At 43.3% G+C, this 20,987-nt stretch overlaps 1 protein-coding gene across 2 annotated transcripts in view; it reads right to left on the minus strand.

The window, feature by feature from the left end:
• The window catches only part of LOC127138939 (cadherin-23), a 113,460-nt gene that overhangs the window by 8,618 nt on the left and 83,855 nt on the right, over positions 1-20,987 (minus strand). For both annotated transcript variants that reach the window (XM_051076912.1, XM_051076911.1), the window contains exons 14-25: positions 20,516-20,674; positions 10,721-10,785; positions 9,701-9,938; positions 8,012-8,117; positions 7,784-7,911; positions 4,824-4,896; positions 3,827-3,943; positions 3,328-3,440; positions 3,090-3,197; positions 1,108-1,297; positions 658-803; positions 206-425 (exon numbers count right to left, since the gene is read on the minus strand). In XM_051076912.1, the coding sequence (XP_050932869.1) occupies positions 206-425; positions 658-803; positions 1,108-1,297; positions 3,090-3,197; positions 3,328-3,440; positions 3,827-3,943; positions 4,824-4,896; positions 7,784-7,911; positions 8,012-8,117; positions 9,701-9,938; positions 10,721-10,785; positions 20,516-20,674 (1,663 nt within the window). The remainder of the gene's footprint in view (positions 1-205; positions 426-657; positions 804-1,107; positions 1,298-3,089; positions 3,198-3,327; positions 3,441-3,826; positions 3,944-4,823; positions 4,897-7,783; positions 7,912-8,011; positions 8,118-9,700; positions 9,939-10,720; positions 10,786-20,515; positions 20,675-20,987) is intronic.

A 20,987-nucleotide genomic window follows, 5' to 3' on the forward strand; every position in this document is an offset into this window, starting at 1 on the left:
CATTTCCCACCAGCAGGTGGCAGCATCCTTCTCAGCAGACTCCTGAGAAGTCAGTGGTTAACTATCTGCCATAATGAAGTAACCCCTCACGTCACTCAGAATCCAATCTTACCATGCCCTGGCAGTTTCATATTTTGGATAATTTCAGAGAGAGAAAAGGGAAATCAAACCTAACTTCTCATCATCATCAGCCACAGACTCTCACCTGTGACAGTGAGGGTGGAGGTGGACGTGCGGGGGAACTTTCCAGCATCGTAGGCTATAATCCTCAAATGGTACTGTCCTATCTGCTCACGATCCAGGACTGCCGTGGAGGAGAGGATACCAGTGGTGGTGTTCAGGTAGAAGTCGAGGCGAGGCATTCCCATCTGTAATGCCATTGTAATCAGACCGTTCTTATCCTCATCTGGGTCCTCCACCTGGACCTAGAGGAGAAACAGCACATCAGAAAATCATTCATCAATCAGCTTGTGTGCTGCTAAACCGTATAACACCTATACGTCTATCATCAGTTATTATTCAACTTCATTTCTAAACATTTAGCCAATTCAAATAATAATACATGCAGGGCGTGTGCCATGCATTAACTGTTCAAAGAATATGCAACCCTAAAATCCTATTTTTAATTAGGAATTTAAACATATTCCCGTGTTTTACCTTAAACACAGAGGATCCGATGGGCAGTCCCTCTGGCACCTCAGCCACAAAGGGCAGGTTGAGGAAGGTCGGGTCATTGTCATTGAGATCCAGCAGGTTGACAAACACTGTGGTGCTTGCTGATGCACGCAGTGGAGGCGTACCGCCTAAAGAGGGCGTCAGAGGGACATATAAAGACAAACACACACACACATACACATCCCACATCTCACGGTGAAAGGACTTTATTAGCCACAGTAAAAAGTTTCATGGTCAACATAAAACTTGAGGAATGAGGCTTGGAGAAGGAGGCTAATCGGTCAGAACTGAAAGCTCTCTACTGAGAATGATATAATGCAATATGAGCTTGCTTACAGATTGTTTAGGTGTTTCACGACTGAGACAAATTTATGCTGTAAAAGTAGTGCAAACCGACATGCACATCCCACCACGTGCACACACACTACTCACGGTCGACGGCTGAGATGATAATGGTCCTCATGAGTGCAGCGTCCCTGGCGTTGGAGCTTTCCCTGTCCAGGGTTACCCCACTGGTGCGAATCTTCCCCGTGCTGCTGTTGATGGTGTAGAAGGGGTTTTCTGGGCTGATACTGTACACCACTGTCCCATTTTCCCAATTGTCAGGGTCCACTGCCAACACCTGGACAGGAGAGAGACAGGAAAAACCTCTCTGAATGTTTTCTTTGGCATGAAGTCCCTCAACAGTAACCCCCTCCCACCAGGAGGTACATTTCCCACTGCTAACTGGACCATACATAAGTCGTCAAGTTACAGTGTGTGACTTAATAAAAGTGGATTAACGAGGAGCATTTAAAGATGTGGGGACAGGAAGGATTTAAGGTGGAAGCAGAGAAAGCAGGGGAGGAACTAGGGAATGAATAAGGGAAGGAAAGAGGTTAACATTAATTGTAATAATAATGGTAATAATAGTCACCCCCAGAGCATCTTCACACATGCAGCCCTTTCCAACTGCTCTAACACATCAGTCAGCTAAAAGAAAAATGGCTCCGTCTCTTTTCTGACACAAAGTGGCAATGGGTGATGAATGCATGAAGCTGGGAGCCCGACTAAAACACTGGCTGATTTTTAAAGAGCTGATCAATTATTCAGTGCGCTGACTAAAAACGCTGGAAACTGGTTAATTGGTCATTAAAGGAACAAAGGTTTTCCAGGTATTTAATTATTAAGGAGACATGGTAGGCAGGCATCTCAGAGGCCCATTGATTAGGTACTGCATAGACAAAGGTAGGTGATATAAGATGTGGGAAAGTGTCCAGTCGGGGCCAGTTGATCTAATCAATTCTGACCTGGGCAGAGCACATTAAAAGATGGTGTGAAAATATATTAGCCTGCTCTATTGAACTGTAGCTCTGGACTGACTACAGATTGGCAGAAAAGGGAGCAGTGTTTTGATACGATATATTAGAGGAGGCTAACTGTGTGTGTGTGTGTGTGTGTAGGTGCTAAATGTAAGAGGCTGCAGCAGTGATGGTGGGGTGCTCTGAGATTTGAGTGGGCTGATCCCTGCACTGGGCACAGCTACCAAATTCATCGGCTCGCTGGACACCTCCAGGAGGACTCAGCAGGTGGCCTCTTGTCACCATGGAAACACTGGCTGGGCCGGGGCCACATTGGGGCAAATTACAGGACTGTAAGCCTGGGTGGTCCGATTTATTGAAAAATGGTCAGAGGGGCGACGGTGTCTGTCCACTGAGCACAGAGAGTCACATACAGTATGCATCGCATCGCTGGATGCACCTTGAATGAACTCAGCTGAGGAATAGCTACAAGAGAGCAGGAATAAGTGGAAAATGTAGCAACATTTTAGCAGCGCAACACTTTCTATCTTTCATTTCTCTTTCCTCGCCATTTCTCCATTCCACTCTCTCGCTCAGCACGATGGGTTCTCGCTTCCTTCTCTGCCTAGCAGCTTAATAATTTGCAATGCGTATGACTGCGGGCTACATTTTAATTAGCAATCGGACTCCCTTAATTACACTCGCTGACGCCTCTTTAATTAATGGACAATCAGGGCTTAATTAACAACAACACACTGCCAAAGACACCAGCAGGACAATGAGAGAGTTTGGGGTAATATTAGCGTGTTGACTTTGTGATTATCAACACAGTGATGATTATTTGCTCATCAAAAGTGGACGCAGATACGCCCTTCAACTTTCACTGTGTCCAGTGAAGTTTGTCCTGACTCTTTTTTATTAAAACCTGCACCTTTTGCCTCATCAGGTTTGCAAAGTCAGTGATCAAATTAGACCAATAATGAATCAAAACAGTCGAGGGTTTTCTCTGCCATCTTCATTTAATTCCTAAGAATTATTATTCCAGTGTTCATTTGTGTGGTTCACATTATCATTTGATTAACTGTCGGCTAATCAACCAGGTAAAGTTCACCAAGTTGTGCCAGGTGCACTCACCGAGATAACATCAGTGTTTATTGGGCTCATCTCCACCACGTTAGCATGGTACGGCTCGTCCCTCCACACAGGGGCGTTGTCATTGATGTCCAGGATGGTTATGTTCACCTAAACAAAGTGAGGAAAATTAAGCTAAATGTCAGTTACATATAAAGCTTAATTAAACAATGGGGAGGAAATTAGTGTGTCCTGGGAGCCGTGGGTAGAAACGGATGAATGACGGCTACAAAGTTGTTACCGTGGCGATGCCAGTCTTCTGCTGAGGGCCCACCCCTCCATCCACAGCTCTGACTATCAGTATATACTCCGACTTCAGTTCTCGGTCCAGCAGGGCGGTGGTGGTGATCTCTCCTAAAACACACGTGGAATCAGATGAAAAATATTCAAAAAGCAGCTTCTCATGTCAGGATGAATTGAGTAAAAAGTCAGAGTGAATACAAACAGCTCTTTAAAGTCTCCAGACTGAGTGCTAGAAATCACAATATAAACAGAACCCAGCCATAATGTGTGTATAAGCAAAGGAAACAGCTGAAAAAGGTAGAACAGAGATGCTTAATGGTCATTTTTGAGCAGAAGGATGAACTAAGCAAAATTACCCAAAAAAGATTCAATTTATTTCAATTCAAATTTGAAATAAATTGAATCAGATCTGGAAAAAAAAAAGTTTCAATCACAAGAATACTCTCAACAAATACACACACTTGCATTGGTGTGCACACACACACACACACACACACCTGAGCGTGAGTTGAGACGGAACTGAGAGGAGCCCTCCAGGGAGTAGATGAGTGAGGCCTGGCCAAACTCCCGGGAGGCGTCCAAATCAGTAGCATTCACAAGCAGCACAGTTGCCCCTGTGGAGGAGAGGGAGGGATGAAGGGAGTGAGACAGAAAGAAAAGTTACAACTCACAGAGTGGGAGAAGGAAAGAAAAAAAACCTGAAGTGAGAGACAGAGTCATGGGGAAAATATGTGAAGTCTAGTAAAGAGGAAAGCTGCAGAAACAGACTGAAATGGCATTCACAGAGCTAATTTCTTCACCGCCCCCATCCACAGCTCAACTGATGGCATGGCAGTGAGTGGGTTTATGGATTAGTGGATTATCAGCTTGTTTGGCACAGCCCTTACTTGGCACAGGCCTGATCAATACCCAGGCAGACAGGGAGATGAGAGGCTAGGCAGAGCCGCAGGGCTGGCCCTGAGCTCAGCCTTCCAGCCCAAGCCTTAGGCCCCCAGCTCAGGGCCAAGCACTTTAGCCATAGTCGTCTAAACCTCAGCCGCCCCAGCCGCTCAGCTATATGCTCCTTCAAATCGGGTCCGAGACACAAAAAGTGCCTAGCGCCTGTCTGCTGGAGCTCAGAGAGAGAAAGGGGCGGTCAAATATCTCATTTCCCTCCAGCGACTGGAAACTAATCTATTGTCTGGGATAAAAGACTCTTCTGAATGCATGCATGAGAATGAATATAGCGGCCAGTGATTTTGCCTTGAATAGTCAACATCCTGCATTCTGACTGAGCATTTAAAAACATTATGCAGAATCTAAACAAATAAGACAGTAGAGGCCAGAGGAAGCAAATAAAATAAAACAGAAAAATATACCCCCAAGAAAGCAGAGCTATTTGTTGCATATGTTGATACTAACTGGTCGGGGTCTTAAAGTGCTGTTCTGCTTGTGCTGACCAGAAAATGCATTCTAGCAACTAAACTGGAACTCCAAATGTATAAAATGACTCACCAGCAATAATGTTCTCTGGGATTTTGACGATGTAGGACGGCTTGCTGAACTCTGGTGGGTTGTCATTTTCATCCTGGAGGAGGTATAAACATCAACAACAGCTCAAATCAAGGAGCCAAACAATGTGAAAATGCAAATGGTGCTTTAAAAAAAAAAGAGAACTAAAAAGGGTTTGAAGCTGTCATCACACATTAGCACTAAAATTAACATATGTGGGAATTAAGACACTGAGGAGCACGTCATGTTTTAAATAATGAAACTGTGCTAGAAGTATGTGTGAGATGATAGCTGGCTGCGCTGCCTTCTGTTCCTGGCACCTAACCAGGTATTATTTCATACCTGGTACATAAAGTAAATGCAATTAGCTGAACTAAGTATAGACTACAGGGACTACAGCGATGATAGGTGAGGAAATCAATCCAAACAGTATTATTAATTGAATTAGCTCAAACAAAGGCTGATCAGCACCTGTAACTTCACAGGAAGGAATGACGACAACACGGAACAACATCCACTGTCAAGCGGACTTCCCCAGAGCATTTCTATTTATCACAACCTCCCACTCATTGAATTAAGACTCTATTTCACACCAACACATCTAGTTGTGTGGCTATTCGCAGAGAGGATCCCCACTGAGTGTGCCGCTGAGAAATGTTAACACTTAAACAACAGTCACTGGCGCCATTATCTATCTGGGCTCTGTGTTACACTGGTGCAAAGCATTGTGTGCGTACGATGCTGCCAGTGACCGATAAACCCCTGTGGTGTGAGTCACGACACTGTGGAGGACAGAGAGGGAGATACAGAGACATAGAGAAGGAATACAGAATTGTACACATTTCTCCCTGTTGGTTTTTGGACTCCAGCACACAGCTCTTCATTGTTTTACACAGTATTTCTCTCCTATGTAGGATGGGTATAGATATGCTTACTGTCCTTGCATATCAAAGAATATTCCAGCTGGATTCATCTGTGCTGCTCTGTCATTTCTTCTTTTATGACTAAAAAGTTCCATGTATAATGGATGTGCATCAGGGGAAATGAGCCTAAGAGCCAGTAGAGACACTGTTTATGAGCTCTGGTTGCTCATTATAATTTTACTGCTGTATTTATAGTATCTTAGCAAAGATCAAAATTCATGTTTACTATGTGAAAGTTAACAGAAAAAACTGAGAAACAGACAAAGTGATGTGGAGGATAACACCTAACTACAGTCTGTGACACAGCACATTTACATTACAAAGAGTTTTAATACACCACTAAACACCATACTTTATGGAATTTAAATTAGATCCCTCAATAAGACTGACACTGTAATGAAATATGTTATTGTTAGTGGTGATAAGTATATGATAGATAATTTGGATACAAATAAGGAAAAGCACCGTCTAGGCAACAAATGAAACCATCTCTGTAGGCCTATCAATGCATGATGGTCTGTTATAACAGCTCATAGCATTTAGAGAAGAAAAAGTCAAATTGAATGGAATCAGTTTGCAGGGAAACATGCGACAGAAACAGCAGCGATATCTTGTAGAATTAGGAATGAATGTTGTGCAGAATATCTTTTTCTTTCAAGTCTTTAATTTATTGTGTGTGTGTGTGTGTGTGTGTGTGTGTGTGTAGACAACTGTGACTTTTTCCACTGCCTTAAAATAAGACATTTAGTGATAAGACTGACAAAAGCAACCCAACTGGAAGCTCAGATAGCTGCACAGTCTGTGATAAAAATGCAAACAAAGCTGTAGTCAGACATGGATCAAAAGGTACTCAGAATAATTCAACCCAGTATGTTAGTGAAGTCAAAGACGTGAAACAAGCCACCTCGAGCTGGCTAACACCTGACACACACTGGATCAACATTCAGATAAATAAAAGACAGCTTTATTCTGTACATATGATCTAACAGCTCCATAAGTTTGAGTCTCAGGCCCAAAGATTTTTCACAGTCACATCTGGGGGGAACTTAAATGAAAAGTTTGGAGCTCGTGTCTTTGAACGTGGGGGAGACTCTAAGGATGTATCTGCTGCAGCACCAAGACGGTCATTAGATACTTTCTGAAAAAATATCCAAGCTTCAACATACATATATAAGAAAGTGCGAATTAGAAAGAGGAAAAAGTTGTTTTTTTAAACTATTTCAGCACCTTTCTGGAACCGAGAAACAAACAGCGTGTCACACAAGCTCCGAGGATTTTTGCACAAAAAGCTAAAAGTGTTAATGAAGACAAGAATCTTCTGCAGCACTGGAGACAAAGTTGGTAGCTTTAACCACAGTATTGACAATAAATCTAGATGCCAAATAGATGGACTATCAAAAGCTTTGACATACACACATACACATGAAGAAGACTCAAGAACCACTGACATACTAGTAATAGTATGCAGCACAAAGTATGTAAAAGTATGGTTGTGCATGCTAGGAGATTGTCCCATTGGCTGAATGTGTTGAATAATAACAATGGAGAACATATGAGCTTCATCATTTTTATAGTTAAAGTGGGACCTGTGAATAGTTGCTGTATGTACAAATCAATGCATGTGACAAGACATGACAGTAGGGACAAGTTAAAAACTGGGTTGTATATTCAGTCTTCAAACTGAGGCATTTTAATGTGTTTTTAAACCTTACAGATGTTGTCATTTTTAATGAGAACAGGAGACAAGTGTATGTTTATTGTTATTAAGACGAGCTGTACATTTGACCACAGTCTGGAGGCGTTTCTAATTTACAAAGCACCAGCTTGCAGATAATGTTCTCTCACAGCTTGAATATAAATGTCGAGGGCTGATGTTTATATTTGGGTAATGGCCACATATAGGAAGAGTACTGCAGATGACAGAGATGTCCATGAAAAACAGACTTGTAAAAGTTGGTTCAGTTTAATATTTGCATTCTGTTTCAGATGTGTGTGACGAAGGTGCACGTGTACATGTGTATGTTGCAGGGTTGTACTTACAATCACCTCCACCGTGACACGGACGGTGCTGTTGAGGGCTGGGTTTCCTCCATCTTTGGCCATTACTGTCAAGTAGATCATCCCTCTGGGAACCTGCTCGTAGTCCAGAGGCCGGGTCACACTGATCACTGGTGGACGGAGGGAGCGAGTGAGAAAATGATTCTGTCCAAACACCCACAACAACCCTGCCCACACTGTGACTCAGTCATATCCTAAAGGTGAGCGTACCTGCGTAACCCTCCACCATGATGATGCTGAAATAATCGAGGAAGGCCGTGGCTGAAGTGATGGTGTAAGTCAGGAAGTTGTTGGGAGGAGAATCCTCATCTGTAGCCTGTGGGGGGGGGGACAGGGGTGGGGGTGGGAGTGCATTTAACATATGCCTCAGTGACAAAAAGTCAGAGAGAGGAAGTTTTGAGTGAGTGAGACGAGAACACAGACCAGGTGACAGGACAGATGCTGCAGTCGACAGTGCTAATATCTATATGTGTATGTTTCCACAGCATGTGTGTGTGTGTGTGTGTGTGTGTCTGCGCACGTGTGCAGCCAGGAAGCTGTCAGTCAGTGATGACATATTATTGGACAGATTAAAGCTGATTCTGGCTATTAGTGACACGGGCGTCAATACTGGATGAACACCAACCGAGCCAAGACAAGCCAAGCAGGCTGAGGACAGATGAAACCATACTTTACAGGGCTAATCCACAACAACATCAACAACAATGATGACACCCCCTCATTATTCTCGAGTTGGCAGGAACTTAAACATGAGTCCTCCGGCTGTGAGGAGAGTCTACTGGGCCTCACTGGCATCATTAGAGGCTGGACAGGTTGTCAAAAACACTCACTTATATCTCTCCATAACACACATAAGTCTGCTCTTTGATTTAATGCCAAAATGTTGAGTAAGCAATACCTTTCTTCCCCCACAACCAAGTAAGCTGCTGTTTTCTCTTCCAGACTGTCGTCTTCTTCTATCACATTTCAACAAATAGTTTCATATCATTTACCACTCAAAGCTAAGAAGAGATGGGGGCAGTAAATCAAATAGATGAGTGGCAAAGGAAGTAAAGGAATAAGAAGTGTAGAGAGAATGAAAAAGGTTTAGCTGTTAGAAAGCATTAGCAGTGTTGTAGGAGGCACAAACCTCCCAGGCATTGTTTGGAAGAAGAAAGAAGCAAACAGCTGAAAAGCCTCTCTTTGCTTTGTCTCTCAACACATCCTCTCCTTCCATCTATTTTGGTCTTTTTCCTCTTTCTTCCCTCTCGTTTTCCGGAGCAGTGTGTGTGAATGTGTGTGTCTGGTTGGTTCCAGGGGGATATCGCTGACACGCAGAATTGTGCGACTGGCTTCCCCGCTCCTTTCGGGCAGCGTATTAATACCAGCAGCGTTTAAGGTTAGCTCAGACTAATCAAACACAGTGAGCCAAGCGTTGAGCCCAGTCATCAGCTCAACTCCCACAACAAAACGCAAGCCACCACAGTGCACTGGGGCAGGGTAAGCCATTGCAGTGCCCGCTGCCACAAGGGACGTAATAGTCTTTCTCTCCAGGGCGCAATCAAAGGAAACGCTGAGCCATTAGTTACCATTGCGCCTGTGTACCTCTGCCTTTTGTGTGGCAGTGACTGATGGCCAACACACCAGGGAGACCTGTTCCTCTTGGATACAGTGCACACAAACACATAACTGCATGATTATAGTAGAGCAGAGCAAACAAAGGAGAAAGAGAAGGAGAGCAGCAGCACCAAAGGCTTGTGAGTCTGAAGACTGACTGAGTCCAGATGAGATCCTCTGGTGCAGGTGTAGTTTTATGTGCATAAGCTGTGCATGTGAACATAACGTAATGTGCAAAAGTGTTACAGGAATGATGATCTTAAATGAATTATTTACATGTGCATGTTTTTAATCACGCCTCACCCTGACTCGTGCCACCGGCTGGACAGCCTGTTCGTTCTCTCTCAGCGAGCCCGCGTACGCCTCCTTCTGGAAGAGCGGTGTGTTGTCGTTGACGTCCAACACGTTCACTCGGATCCTCCCCGTTGTCTCCTCGCCGCCGCCGTCCCTCGCCAGCACGGTCAGCGTGAAACGCCGCATCAACTCGTAGTCCAGACTCGCCCTCAGGATGACCCAGCCTGTCTCATCATCCAATGAAAACCTGGGAAAACAAAGTGAAATTAGAGGCAGGAGACCTCCGGACGTTTGAGGAGGATTATTATAAAAACTGAGTTTTCTCCTTGTAGTGAGTTGGTATGTTCATACATTATAACAACACAGGAAAATGTAATGTTTTTAAGAAGAAAAACATTAACATTCTACAGACTTCAGATAACAGGTGTGTGTGAGAGTGTGTGTGGGGGGTTGGGAGTAATTTGTATTTCTTTTATGCAGTAATGAGATGCACTGAATAGTTAATGATTTCTTAGAGCCTTAATAAAAGGCGCATTACAATGCATCACATGATGACTTCAGATTTCATTCTACTTAACTGAAAATAAAAACTGTTGAATCTTTTCATTTCTTTCTCTTTGTTAAAACAAAATAGGTTTGTATGTAACATCAAAGAAAATGGATGTTTTCCTCATGTTTGAAGAAACACAAACGCAACAAATGACAAAATAAACACTTGAAATTGATGCTCAGTCAGGGAGAAACAGATAAATAGTGGGAAGCAACACTAACTGTGTTCTTTTGATGCACTGAAGATAACGAATGAATGGATTCTGTGTATGTGCGTTTTTCTTTGTATGTGATTCTGTATATTTGAAGAGAGCAGATGTAAAGAAAAGAAGCCAGATATCGTTGGAGCTCAGCTGCCTCTGGCAAGGCTGTGTGGCACAAACAGTGCAGTACAACAGTTCACAAGTGGCCATGTAGATGAAAAATTAATGTGGTTGCATGTTTGTGTGGAGTGTTTGAGTATGTGTATGTGTATCTTACTGGTCTGGGTCATCAGTGAAGTAGTAACGCACAATCCCAAATGTGCCTGCATCTCCGTCTGTAGCCTGTACACAAAAGACAGAAAAAAATCTAAATAAAAATCAGAAATCATTTACTTCCTTATAAAGTTTTATCGTACATCCAGCTTCTGTTGTACGCCAGTTTTATCTTTCATCCTGATTTTATGTTTTGTTTCTAATCTGATTTTTTGGTTTTGGATTTTTCTTGGTTTTGCTTCCTGTTAATTTTTCTGTGCTCTTTTGGGATTAATTAGCAAATGTATTCTCATGTAAAAAACTGTGATTATGTGTTGCTACCATTTTCAAATGCCATTGTGAAAACTGAAGGGAGGGATGTTCATGCTGAACTGTTAGTTACCACAGGTACAATGTCCCAGGTACAGAGTGCTGAGATTTTGTTCAGAATCTGCAAAATAAAATTGTGATTTTGTGACGTCCATAAATTCATCACAGCAGAGTATTTTTATTACAATATTCCTCAGCATACATTTGTGACCTTATCTGTGTGTGTACAACATGCTTGAGTGAGATTAACACTGTATTTATTGACATGATTCACCCACGTCTGTCAGTCTGTCTGTCATGACTAAGTTTTGCTCAGTTCCCTAAATTTCTCACTCCAGCAGCTGTATGATAACACATGCAAACGACGCTTCACTCTCCAGAGGTGTTGATTGGGATTAAATCTGATGGGAGAACTGATAGATTTTCCTCACCCATACGACCCACCATTGCCTTTAAAGCAGCAACAACTGCTGTCATATGTTTTGCAGATAAAAGGGGTGTCAAAGAAATGCCACATAAAGAGCAACACTTTCAGGAATCTTGTACTTTATGAAACGCCACATTAACACAATCTGTCTTTGTAAACACATGCATGCGGGTGTGCACACGCGCACTGGCGCGCACACACAGGGTGTTGTGTTGGCGCTGATGGATCACGGCTGGAGAGGCTGTTGTAATAGAGTTTCACTTCAGTGGCTCTGCAGTCAGTTGAAGGGCCAAACTTGGACGTGTCTGCAGCCTGCTCCGTCAACCACGATGCCGGTCACTGTGATTCACTGATGCCCTGATACCGACCTTATTATGTGGGCCTGTGTGTACGTGTGTTGGCCCCATGCTTTTTTGCATGTGGCTGTGACTTATGCATTTAAAATGCGTGTGAGAGTGACTACAAAAATATGTGTTGCATTTGTATTAGTGTTTGTGTGTGAGGGTGTATACACAGACAAAAATATGTGTTAGGTAATGCTGAACCTCCCCTTTCCTTTGGGGGTAAATGTGGAAGCATGTGTGCACATTTTGGGATGCATTCATGGATATGTGTGTGTGTGTGTGTGTGTCTATGATGCCTCTCACAGATGGAACAACGGCTGCAGCTATCAATGTGTTTTTTTCCCCCCTTCTAAAAATTACACCATGCTGTTTAGCGCAGGCCTGTAATTTCACAGAGAGCTTCCACCACATCGTCCTGGATGGTGAATCAATGTTTCTTTTTAATGTCCAAATGGCACTCGCTTTGTTGTCAAGTGCACCGAAGCACATCGTGCTCAACGAGCAGAGTCGGACACTAAATACTTGTGAGGTGTTTGGGACTCCAGTCAGGTTCTTATATTAACCTTTGAGTTTTCATCTGTCGTTTCGTGATGACCTCATCATTTAATGCCACTCAGCTGCTTCTTCTCCCTCGCTCTTTCTGCATTCCAACCCATCCCTCCCTCCTCCTACCACTCCTCCTTTATCTTTCCCTTTTTCCTTCTGTCTTTACCTCCCTTTCCTCTCTGCGTCCCGAGCTCCGCCTCCGTCTCCACTCTCCTCTACATATCTCCCTCGGCACACTCTTCCCCCTTGACGCCTCCCTCCCTCTTTTGCTCCCTCTCTCCCAGGTGAGTGACAGGCCCATAAGTGCTCCAATGATAGTGGTGGGGGTGTTAGCGTGACAGCTATCGAGGCAGTGACAGGAGCCAGGCTCAGCCTGGGAGCTAATACTGCCTCTGCTTCTACGACCGAGCCCCTCTCGCCACGGCGACAGACAGACGGGGAGAGAGAGACAGACGGAGAGAGAGAAATAAAGAGAGAAAGACGATAGCCATCTTCTCTTCCCCCTCTCCCATCATTCACCGACCTGCTCCCTTTCTCCCACCAAACAATCACCATGACAGTACGGCCCAGTCACTTTGCCAACTGCTTGCCAAAGACTTTCAACTTCAGACACAGAGGGCCTGCAGCAGATGGACGGCAGAGATTGGTCAGGGATTTGCAGTAACTTAACTCCATGGGGCCAGATCCTGGACACCAGGGTATTGTACATTTGCCCCTTGTCACCATGGTAGCTTAAAGTTTTTTTGGTTGGGGAGTTGGAGGTGATGGAAAAGTTCGTGAGGTAGGTTGCACAGAGAGAGAGTGTGTGCACGATTTAATGAGGAAAGAAATGACATGGAAATAAAGCTGGGCAATGTGCCTGACTAATGTGCCTAATAACCTCACCGACAATTACAACAAGTATTTAAAGTACAGAAATGATTCACAGGGATAAATAGTTTTCATGCCAAATAAGTGATGCTAATGGATTCATGAAACATCACTTTTTAAGGACCCTCCAAAAAACTGAAAAGAAATATGGAGGATGCACATTGCTGTAAATGCCATTGACCAACATCGTACAAAACCCTGTTGGTTGATGACCTGTTCTCTTACTGTCAAGATACCCAGAGATGAAACAGCAGCAGGCTGTGTTGCAGAGAAACACTGGGCCCAGACTGCAGTGGTGAAAATCTCTCCTGTGCTAAACAGCAGAGCACTGAGGTATCAGAGTTAGTGTTCTGATCAAAATCCAAACTAAGTTGTTAAGGAGTTTCTGCACAAAGAGTCAGGGCGCTGCTGATTGCCAATATAAACTCGGCAAACCCTCGGGACCTCAGGCAGTAACTACAAAAGAGAAATTAGTTCTCAGTTGACCAGTTTGGTTAAATGATGTGTTTCTTCCCATCAGAGAGGAGAAGCCGGCAGGCAAACACAACTCTGTGTGTGTGTGTGTGTGTGGTGTGGATGTGGGTACACCTGTGTACCTGTGCACTCATTTGTGTGTCTGCATGCCTGTTAATGCAAGTGTGACAGAATGTGTGTGGTGATTGGATGCATGTACTGAGTGTATGCAGAGTGTAGTGTGTGTGTGTGTGTGTGTGTGTGTGTGTGTGTGTGTGTGTGTGTGTGTGAAGAGGACACACACGGACAGAGATGCAGTGTTTCCAGGTTCATTCTTGAGGTAAATATGCACCCCAGCCACTTACAGTATAAACTCTTATTATCACACTCAATTGAGAAACTCAAATGAGAGCTTCCCCTCATGGGCGACAGAAAGACAGGGGTAGTGAGTGTGTGTGTGTCTGTGTGTGTGTAGGCTAGGGTTGGGTAGGAGAGGGTACAGGAGCAGATTATCAGCCCAGCTATCTCGTGGACAGCGAGGGAGGTTAAAGCTGCACAGGCTTTTCTATCTTGAGTGAGGTGGAATTTGAATTGATTGGCTCCTAAAATTGCTTTTTCTGCAGGAGCTTTCAGAGGCATGGAAAAGGAAACCAATTACTGGCTGTCAAAGCCTGCTGTCAAAATAGAGATGACCCCGAGCCCAAACACAGACAACCTCCAGTGTTTCACACCTAAACACAACCACAGAGAGTAGATAACAAACATACACTGCCACACACACAAACACACACACACAGCAGAGTGAAGATGTCCAGTTTCTGACAATCACTGTGGGGGAGACAATGATGAAGACACGGTTGTCAGGTTATCTTCACCAGCTCTGGTTCCTCAGCTCTGGTTAGCTCCACTCATGCGAGTTCTTTTAAAGGCCCCGTCTCACATGTTCTGAATCCATGACAAGATCACAGATCAGTCTTTGCTAATGCTGCACGACTGGGATACAGAGAACAGCTGTATTTTAGCACTGCTTAATGGTAACACTTTGCATATGTGTGTGTGAGATGCACAAAGCAGAGCATTGGTCATATGACTCATTAAATGCTGTATACATTTGCATATTTACGCAGCGCATCATCTCAGCTAAATAAAGTGGCTTTGGATCAGCAGTGTGGAGGTTTGAGGCTCCAGGTGCACTCACAGGCACCATGGGACACAGATGCAAATTCAGGGTGAGATACACACACCCTAACAAACCCTTTCTTTCTTCTTTGCAGAACTCAGGTAAATCTTTTGCTTCAAATCATGTTTGGCAGGACAAGTGAAATGAAGAGGTGACTGAATGCACGAACTGAACTGGCGTTTTACTTTTTTCCAGTGTCTCTCTCTTCTCAGTGACTGAGTCAGTCTCTGTTACTATGTAGACAAACTGCCATGGGACAGTGCAGAGCCTGTTTGTATCTCTAATCAATAGTACAGAGCAGGACTCAGAGCAGAGCAGCAGCCTGGAAAAAGCACAGAAACTCTGTTGGGGCTACTCCAAGATGTGTCCAATTAATGATCACATATCCTGAACAGCTCCTCACTCAACACTCCTGTGACTAAACTAATGTGAATGAAATGATATATTCTCCTTAATTTTCTTATTGGACACATGCACGTAGAGCTGAAGCCGTGTGAAGTCAAACCTCTTCTGCAGAGAAAGGATACAAATACCCTCACCTACTTGGATCAAACGAGGACCAACCGCATCTCTCGCCAGTCCCCCAGCTGTGACCCAGAGCACCTGCGGGGGTTGATGGGAGCTGTGTGTGTTTTTACGGCGGACACTTTAGCGTAATGGCGATGGCGAATGTACGTTTACGACTGCTTTATTTCTCTAAACCATTAACGAGCAGGTGGGGGTGCTCACAGCGACTGCTGCCTGCCGACAGGACCAAACAGCCTGCTTCGATTATCTCCTGACCACCCAAATAACAGCCAGACGACAGAGAGAGAGAGAGAGAGAGAACACTTTTTAACAACGTATACTTTTGTGAAAGAAGGATTCAATCAAGTGGAGTGGATGTCTTTACAGCACACTGTGACAGCTTGCAAGATAAATCTGTTTGCATGCATGCACAGCCATTATTCCAACCACATGTGACACACTCGAAAAAACAGCTGTTACCTCTGGAATATGAAGAAAAGAGGGGGAGAGAGATGGAGAAAGAGAGAGGACTGTATTGTGGACATAAGCTGGAGATAGTTTGAGCTGCCAGTGAAAAGGCTTAATGCAGAGCTCTGTGGCTGGCAGCCTCACTTTGCCGACAGGCCTCGGTCCTCCCCCTCTCTCCCTCTGTCCCCAGTGATGAAGAAATGAGATTAGCACAAGCAAAGGGAGGATGTCGAAAACGATAAAGAGTAAAGAGTAAAAAACAGACGCACTGAAAACAAGCACATGGAGGAATATGGCATCTGTGGTTTCGTGAACACTAGTAAACATTTATTGGTTCTAGATTATGATGATCTTTACATTTTGAACAGAAAAAACAATTTGAAGACTTCATCTTGGGTTCTAGGAAACTGTGACGGACATTTCTCACTATTCAGACATTTCATGGACCAGACAACAACTGTCAGAGTCACAGCTGCAGTTGTTTTATCTGTAACTGTAACACACCTTTTCACCATTCAGTGTATTCAGGTGCATTCCTTTATTTTTTGATCAGTATGGTCTGTATAGTGAACAAACCCTGGGAAAGTTCGGACTTTTCTAAGCTGTCCGTCCTCTGCCCAGCACAGCCATTCACATCCCGCCTCACAATGTCAGAACACCCATGATAAGCGCCCCATTATTAACAGTGATTCTGTGTGAACTACCACTAGCAGGAGCGAGCGCAGCCTCACCCCTTTTATTACAATAATGAATTATAATTACTGTTGTGACTATTACCCCATACAGGCCTGTCTAAACATTGGCGGTGGCGAAACATCCTCCACTCTGTAATTTATAACCTTCTGCTAGAAGCATTTATCATTGTGCCTTCGTCCTCAAACATACAGCATCTGCACAGACACACAGTGGCACTGGTAGAAGACATAGACCCTAACCCAAGAACAACGCTGGATCTAATATATTCTACACAAGTGATACCGACTATAAGAAGAAAGGAAGGTGCAGGTAAACTGTGCCTATATATGCATATTAGACCTTCAACATACATATCCTCTGAGGTAGAGCCTGATGGGGAGACAGAGCTAGAGCGAGTGTAATTCAAGCAGAAACAGACAGGGAACCACAGAGCGAATCAATGCAACACCTGAAAACCATTAGCAATCTAATGGTAAAACAGAGAAACGGGGACAAAACAACAATAACCGAGGGCATACAATAAATAAGAAATGAAAGAAGGCAAATTTTCTGAAACCCAGAGAGAGAAAATCACAGTGATTCCACTGATACGAGCAGCTGCTGGTGTCTAAAGTCTCCAGGGTAAGGAAGAGACAGAACGAGAGAGTTAGAGAGAAGAGGACGCAGACAAAAGAGTAAATCACAATAAATATTTATCATGATAAGTAATGCTGCAGACCATAAATATTAAACAGCCATTGCCTGTGTGTGTGTAAATGTGTGTGTACTCGTATGTTGAGCATAAGTGTCCACAGGGATGGAGGAGCGGGCACTGAGTAATGCATTGACTAACACTGTACATAAGCTCAGATCAGATGAGCTATGAATATGAACCCAAACAAAGCATTTCAATTGCATTATCAGATTGCTTGTTTGGCACTTTTTAAAAACAACTGGGAACCAATGTGCATAATTTCAATTAGCATAGGTATAAAGTATTATCTAAACATCGTCCAGACCCCACCCTCTTTACATACAAACCACCTCCACCACATTAATACACAGCACAACTGCAGAAATACTTCAATGCTTAGGAAACAGCAATGCACCAAGCTGTAGAAAGTAGCTACTTTATAGTGAGAGAGACGATTATATGTCTCATAAAGTTAATTTGATGATTCTCTCTGCTGTTGTTATGATAAACAATAAGGTTTTCAAAGACTACCTGCAGAGCTCTCGTCTCAGTATGGCTGACTTAGCTGCCGTCTCAACAGTGTCAGTAACAAGAGTTGATCTCAACTATCAAACACCAATTAGCTTAGCTTAGCATAAAGACTGGAGGTGGTGGAAAAGGCTAACTTGGCTCTGTCTGATATAAGTCCCGACCAGAAAGCAAATGAGCATATTTTCCCAAAAACGTCTACCCATTCCTTTAATGATTTCATTTGTGTGTGTGTGTGTGTGTGTGTGTGTTATTGTGTATTGAGGAGGGCCAGCCAGACCACCCTGAGAGATTAAGAATGGAAGTCGTCGTCCCTTTTGGTACTAAAACATAATTTGGCCACCATCTGTTGCACCTCACAGCCATCTGACAGAGAGCACTGAGAGGCTGGTCTCAGCCTAACAATCTGCTTATATTGTACTGCCTTGAGTTGTTCACTGCACTTCGACAGGCAGACAGTTTGAACTGCTGGAAGAGGTTGAGTGAGACAGGTACACAGAGGATCAGGAAAATGAAAAGGTGCCCGCCATTTGAGCAAATCAACTGACACTTAAAAGCTACAAAGAGCTGTAATATAAAACACAGAATAAAATGAGCTTACATAGAAATGTAATATAAGAAGTGGTTGTTAGCGGCCTCACATATTCATTTAGTCACAATTAACTCTTCAACTCAATATGCCTCTCTGCAGTTTGCTAGTGTCATAATTTGTTCTTAACAGTGAGGTGATGGACAGGTTAACTTATTATTTTACCTGCTGCTGACTCACAGGAGTGGGCTGAAAAGTGTTTTAGCCTGAACAGAATCAAGGCTAGGTTTTACATTTATGTACTCTATATTTTAAAATCTACAGCCAGAACAGGTGATTCATTTGAGGAAATATGACCTATAACTGTACATTTACAAGAGAGACATCATCCACTTCTCCACTTCCACTCCCACTTCTGCCTGAAGCAGAGACGCACCAGTCTGATGGATTTCACTTCGTCCAGTGCTTCACGCACAGGCTTTCCAACTTATTTTAAACAATACTTGGATGGAGCGCCCCATTCCAAAATACACTGCTCATTATTCAGCCTAACATGAGTGAAGCGGTCGTGGTTTGTTTGATCAGAACGCAGCACATAAATAAACAGTGTCAGCTATTGTCATTGGATTACAAACGCTGTAACTTACTGTCTAAATTACTAATGAACTAAATTATGACAGACCCACAAAGGTAAACAAGTCTGTGCAAACACATTACTGAACACACACATCAACCACACATACACAGTAAATGGTAATCTTTGGCCTACAATGACCAATGACTTTGTCTGGATTGACCTTGTGGGAGTTCAGGGGCATTGTTTTCTAGATCCAGAGCCAAACTAGCTGAGTGTGGGAAACATCGGTTTAATCTGTGTATTTTGTCTCTAGTGGTATCTCAGAGATTTCGTGTGTGTGTGTGTGTGTGAGCAGGTCAGAACATTGAAACCCTCATCTAACAGTGTATATATACGAGTGCTTCCATCCATGCCAGTGCAGTCCTCACTGAGAGCCGTCACATCTCATTCTATTTACGGCCCATTCACTCTCTACAGCCGGCAATCAGGATTCCTCGGCAGGCCGCACGCTCCAGCACGAGGCCAACATCAGCCAGACTTATCGGGTATTAGACTGCCCCGCAATCTCCATTTCATGAGCACCCAGTCCATAAACACTATTGATTTTCACACTGTGCTTTTTGCTCTTGTATCTAGTGGATTGTGGGCGTTCTGACACAGGAATGACTGGTAATGAATAATAATTCAGAGTTGCAGGGAGATTTTTTCTGATCTGGTTAGAGTAGTGACGGCTGGTCAGGACGGTGAGTGAGGCTGAGTGCTGCTGAATGCTGGATTCTGAGATGATAAGGTGGAGTGGCCTCAAGGACACTTCAGCTGTGAGAAACAAAAGCTAACAGAGCTGGAGGGATTTATATTAATTATATTAACAGATTTTTTGAACCTTAACTGGATTAGTTTTAATGGAATCAGTCATTATTATTGACATCTGTAATATTAATCCAAAATGAAAAGTAAGATATTTTAAGATCCCCTGATAATAGTAATTCAGTTTGAACAGATTTTTCTGTAACGCTCTGATGCCTTTCAGTTTTTGCAACTACAAATAAGTTTCAATAAGTGTGTGAAACTTCATATCTGAGCTGTAAGCTGCAGTTTGAGGGTAATCACTTGAATCCTTTATCCTGCCAAAATGATTCTCTACACTTACATACACAGCAAGCAATTACACTGCTGGACTTTCCTGAAATGACTGTACGAGTGATTTAACTTGAGCTGAGGACTTTTTGATGTTGTGGTTAGTTCAGCTGTTATCTGCCATAAATATTTAATTCTGCTTTTCAGCAAATTTGCATTGTTGAGTCACAGATTGTTGGTCATTCAGTATCATTAATACACAAGATCTCAGCGTTGGCTAACAGAGACTCAATACAGTAAGTGAATGAGTTTTTCTTTTGTGTTTATTTGTGCTTTTGTCTGAGGCTGCCTCGCTCGAGTCACCATAAATCACAACTCATATGGTAAAGTCTCAAGAGATTTCTGGGCCACATGGGGCAAACAAACACACCAAGATTTCATTCCCAATAAAACAAGCCCCATAAAATTTACTGGTGTAAGTCAGGTTTTATTGTAATCTCTTTGGATTCCAGTTAAATTTCTCTTCAGGAATAAATCACAATAAACCGCTGTGTGAGTAATTCATCACAGTCTCTGCTGTGTAAACACTGCACCGCGGTTTTCTCAGACACTCACCAGGACACGTAGCAGTGAGGTACCAGGGGGTGTGTTTTCAGGAAGGCTGATGTTGTACAGCGGTCTGCTGAAGATGGGCCGGTTATCATTCTCATTGATTAGCTCAATGAAGACTCGGGCAAATCCCACATGGTCGGACATGGACTCATTGGCATAGAGCTGAGGAGAGACAACAAGTAGCACATCAGGTAGTATGATTTAGTTAAAGAAGAAACATTTGTTTTTTATTTCACATCCTAAAAATTATAATCATATTTTGCTATTGTGCCAAAGAAGTTTCTGACTTGTTTAAGATTTGGAGATCTGGGATTAGACTCTGGGCAGGGCACCCTCTGGTTCTGTAAACGACTGAGGGGTAAATTGAGGTGACAATACCAATTTCACTGTTCAAACAAGTTTGCAGTGTTGAGAAAGTGATATGGCCCCAGTCTGACTGAGCTTTGTGTCCAAACAAATGAAAACAAGTTGCAAG

The sequence above is a fragment of the Lates calcarifer genome, linkage group LG16_LG22 (assembly GCF_001640805.2).
Source record: "Lates calcarifer isolate ASB-BC8 linkage group LG16_LG22, TLL_Latcal_v3, whole genome shotgun sequence".
Classification (NCBI taxonomy): Eukaryota; Metazoa; Chordata; class Actinopteri; family Centropomidae; genus Lates; species Lates calcarifer.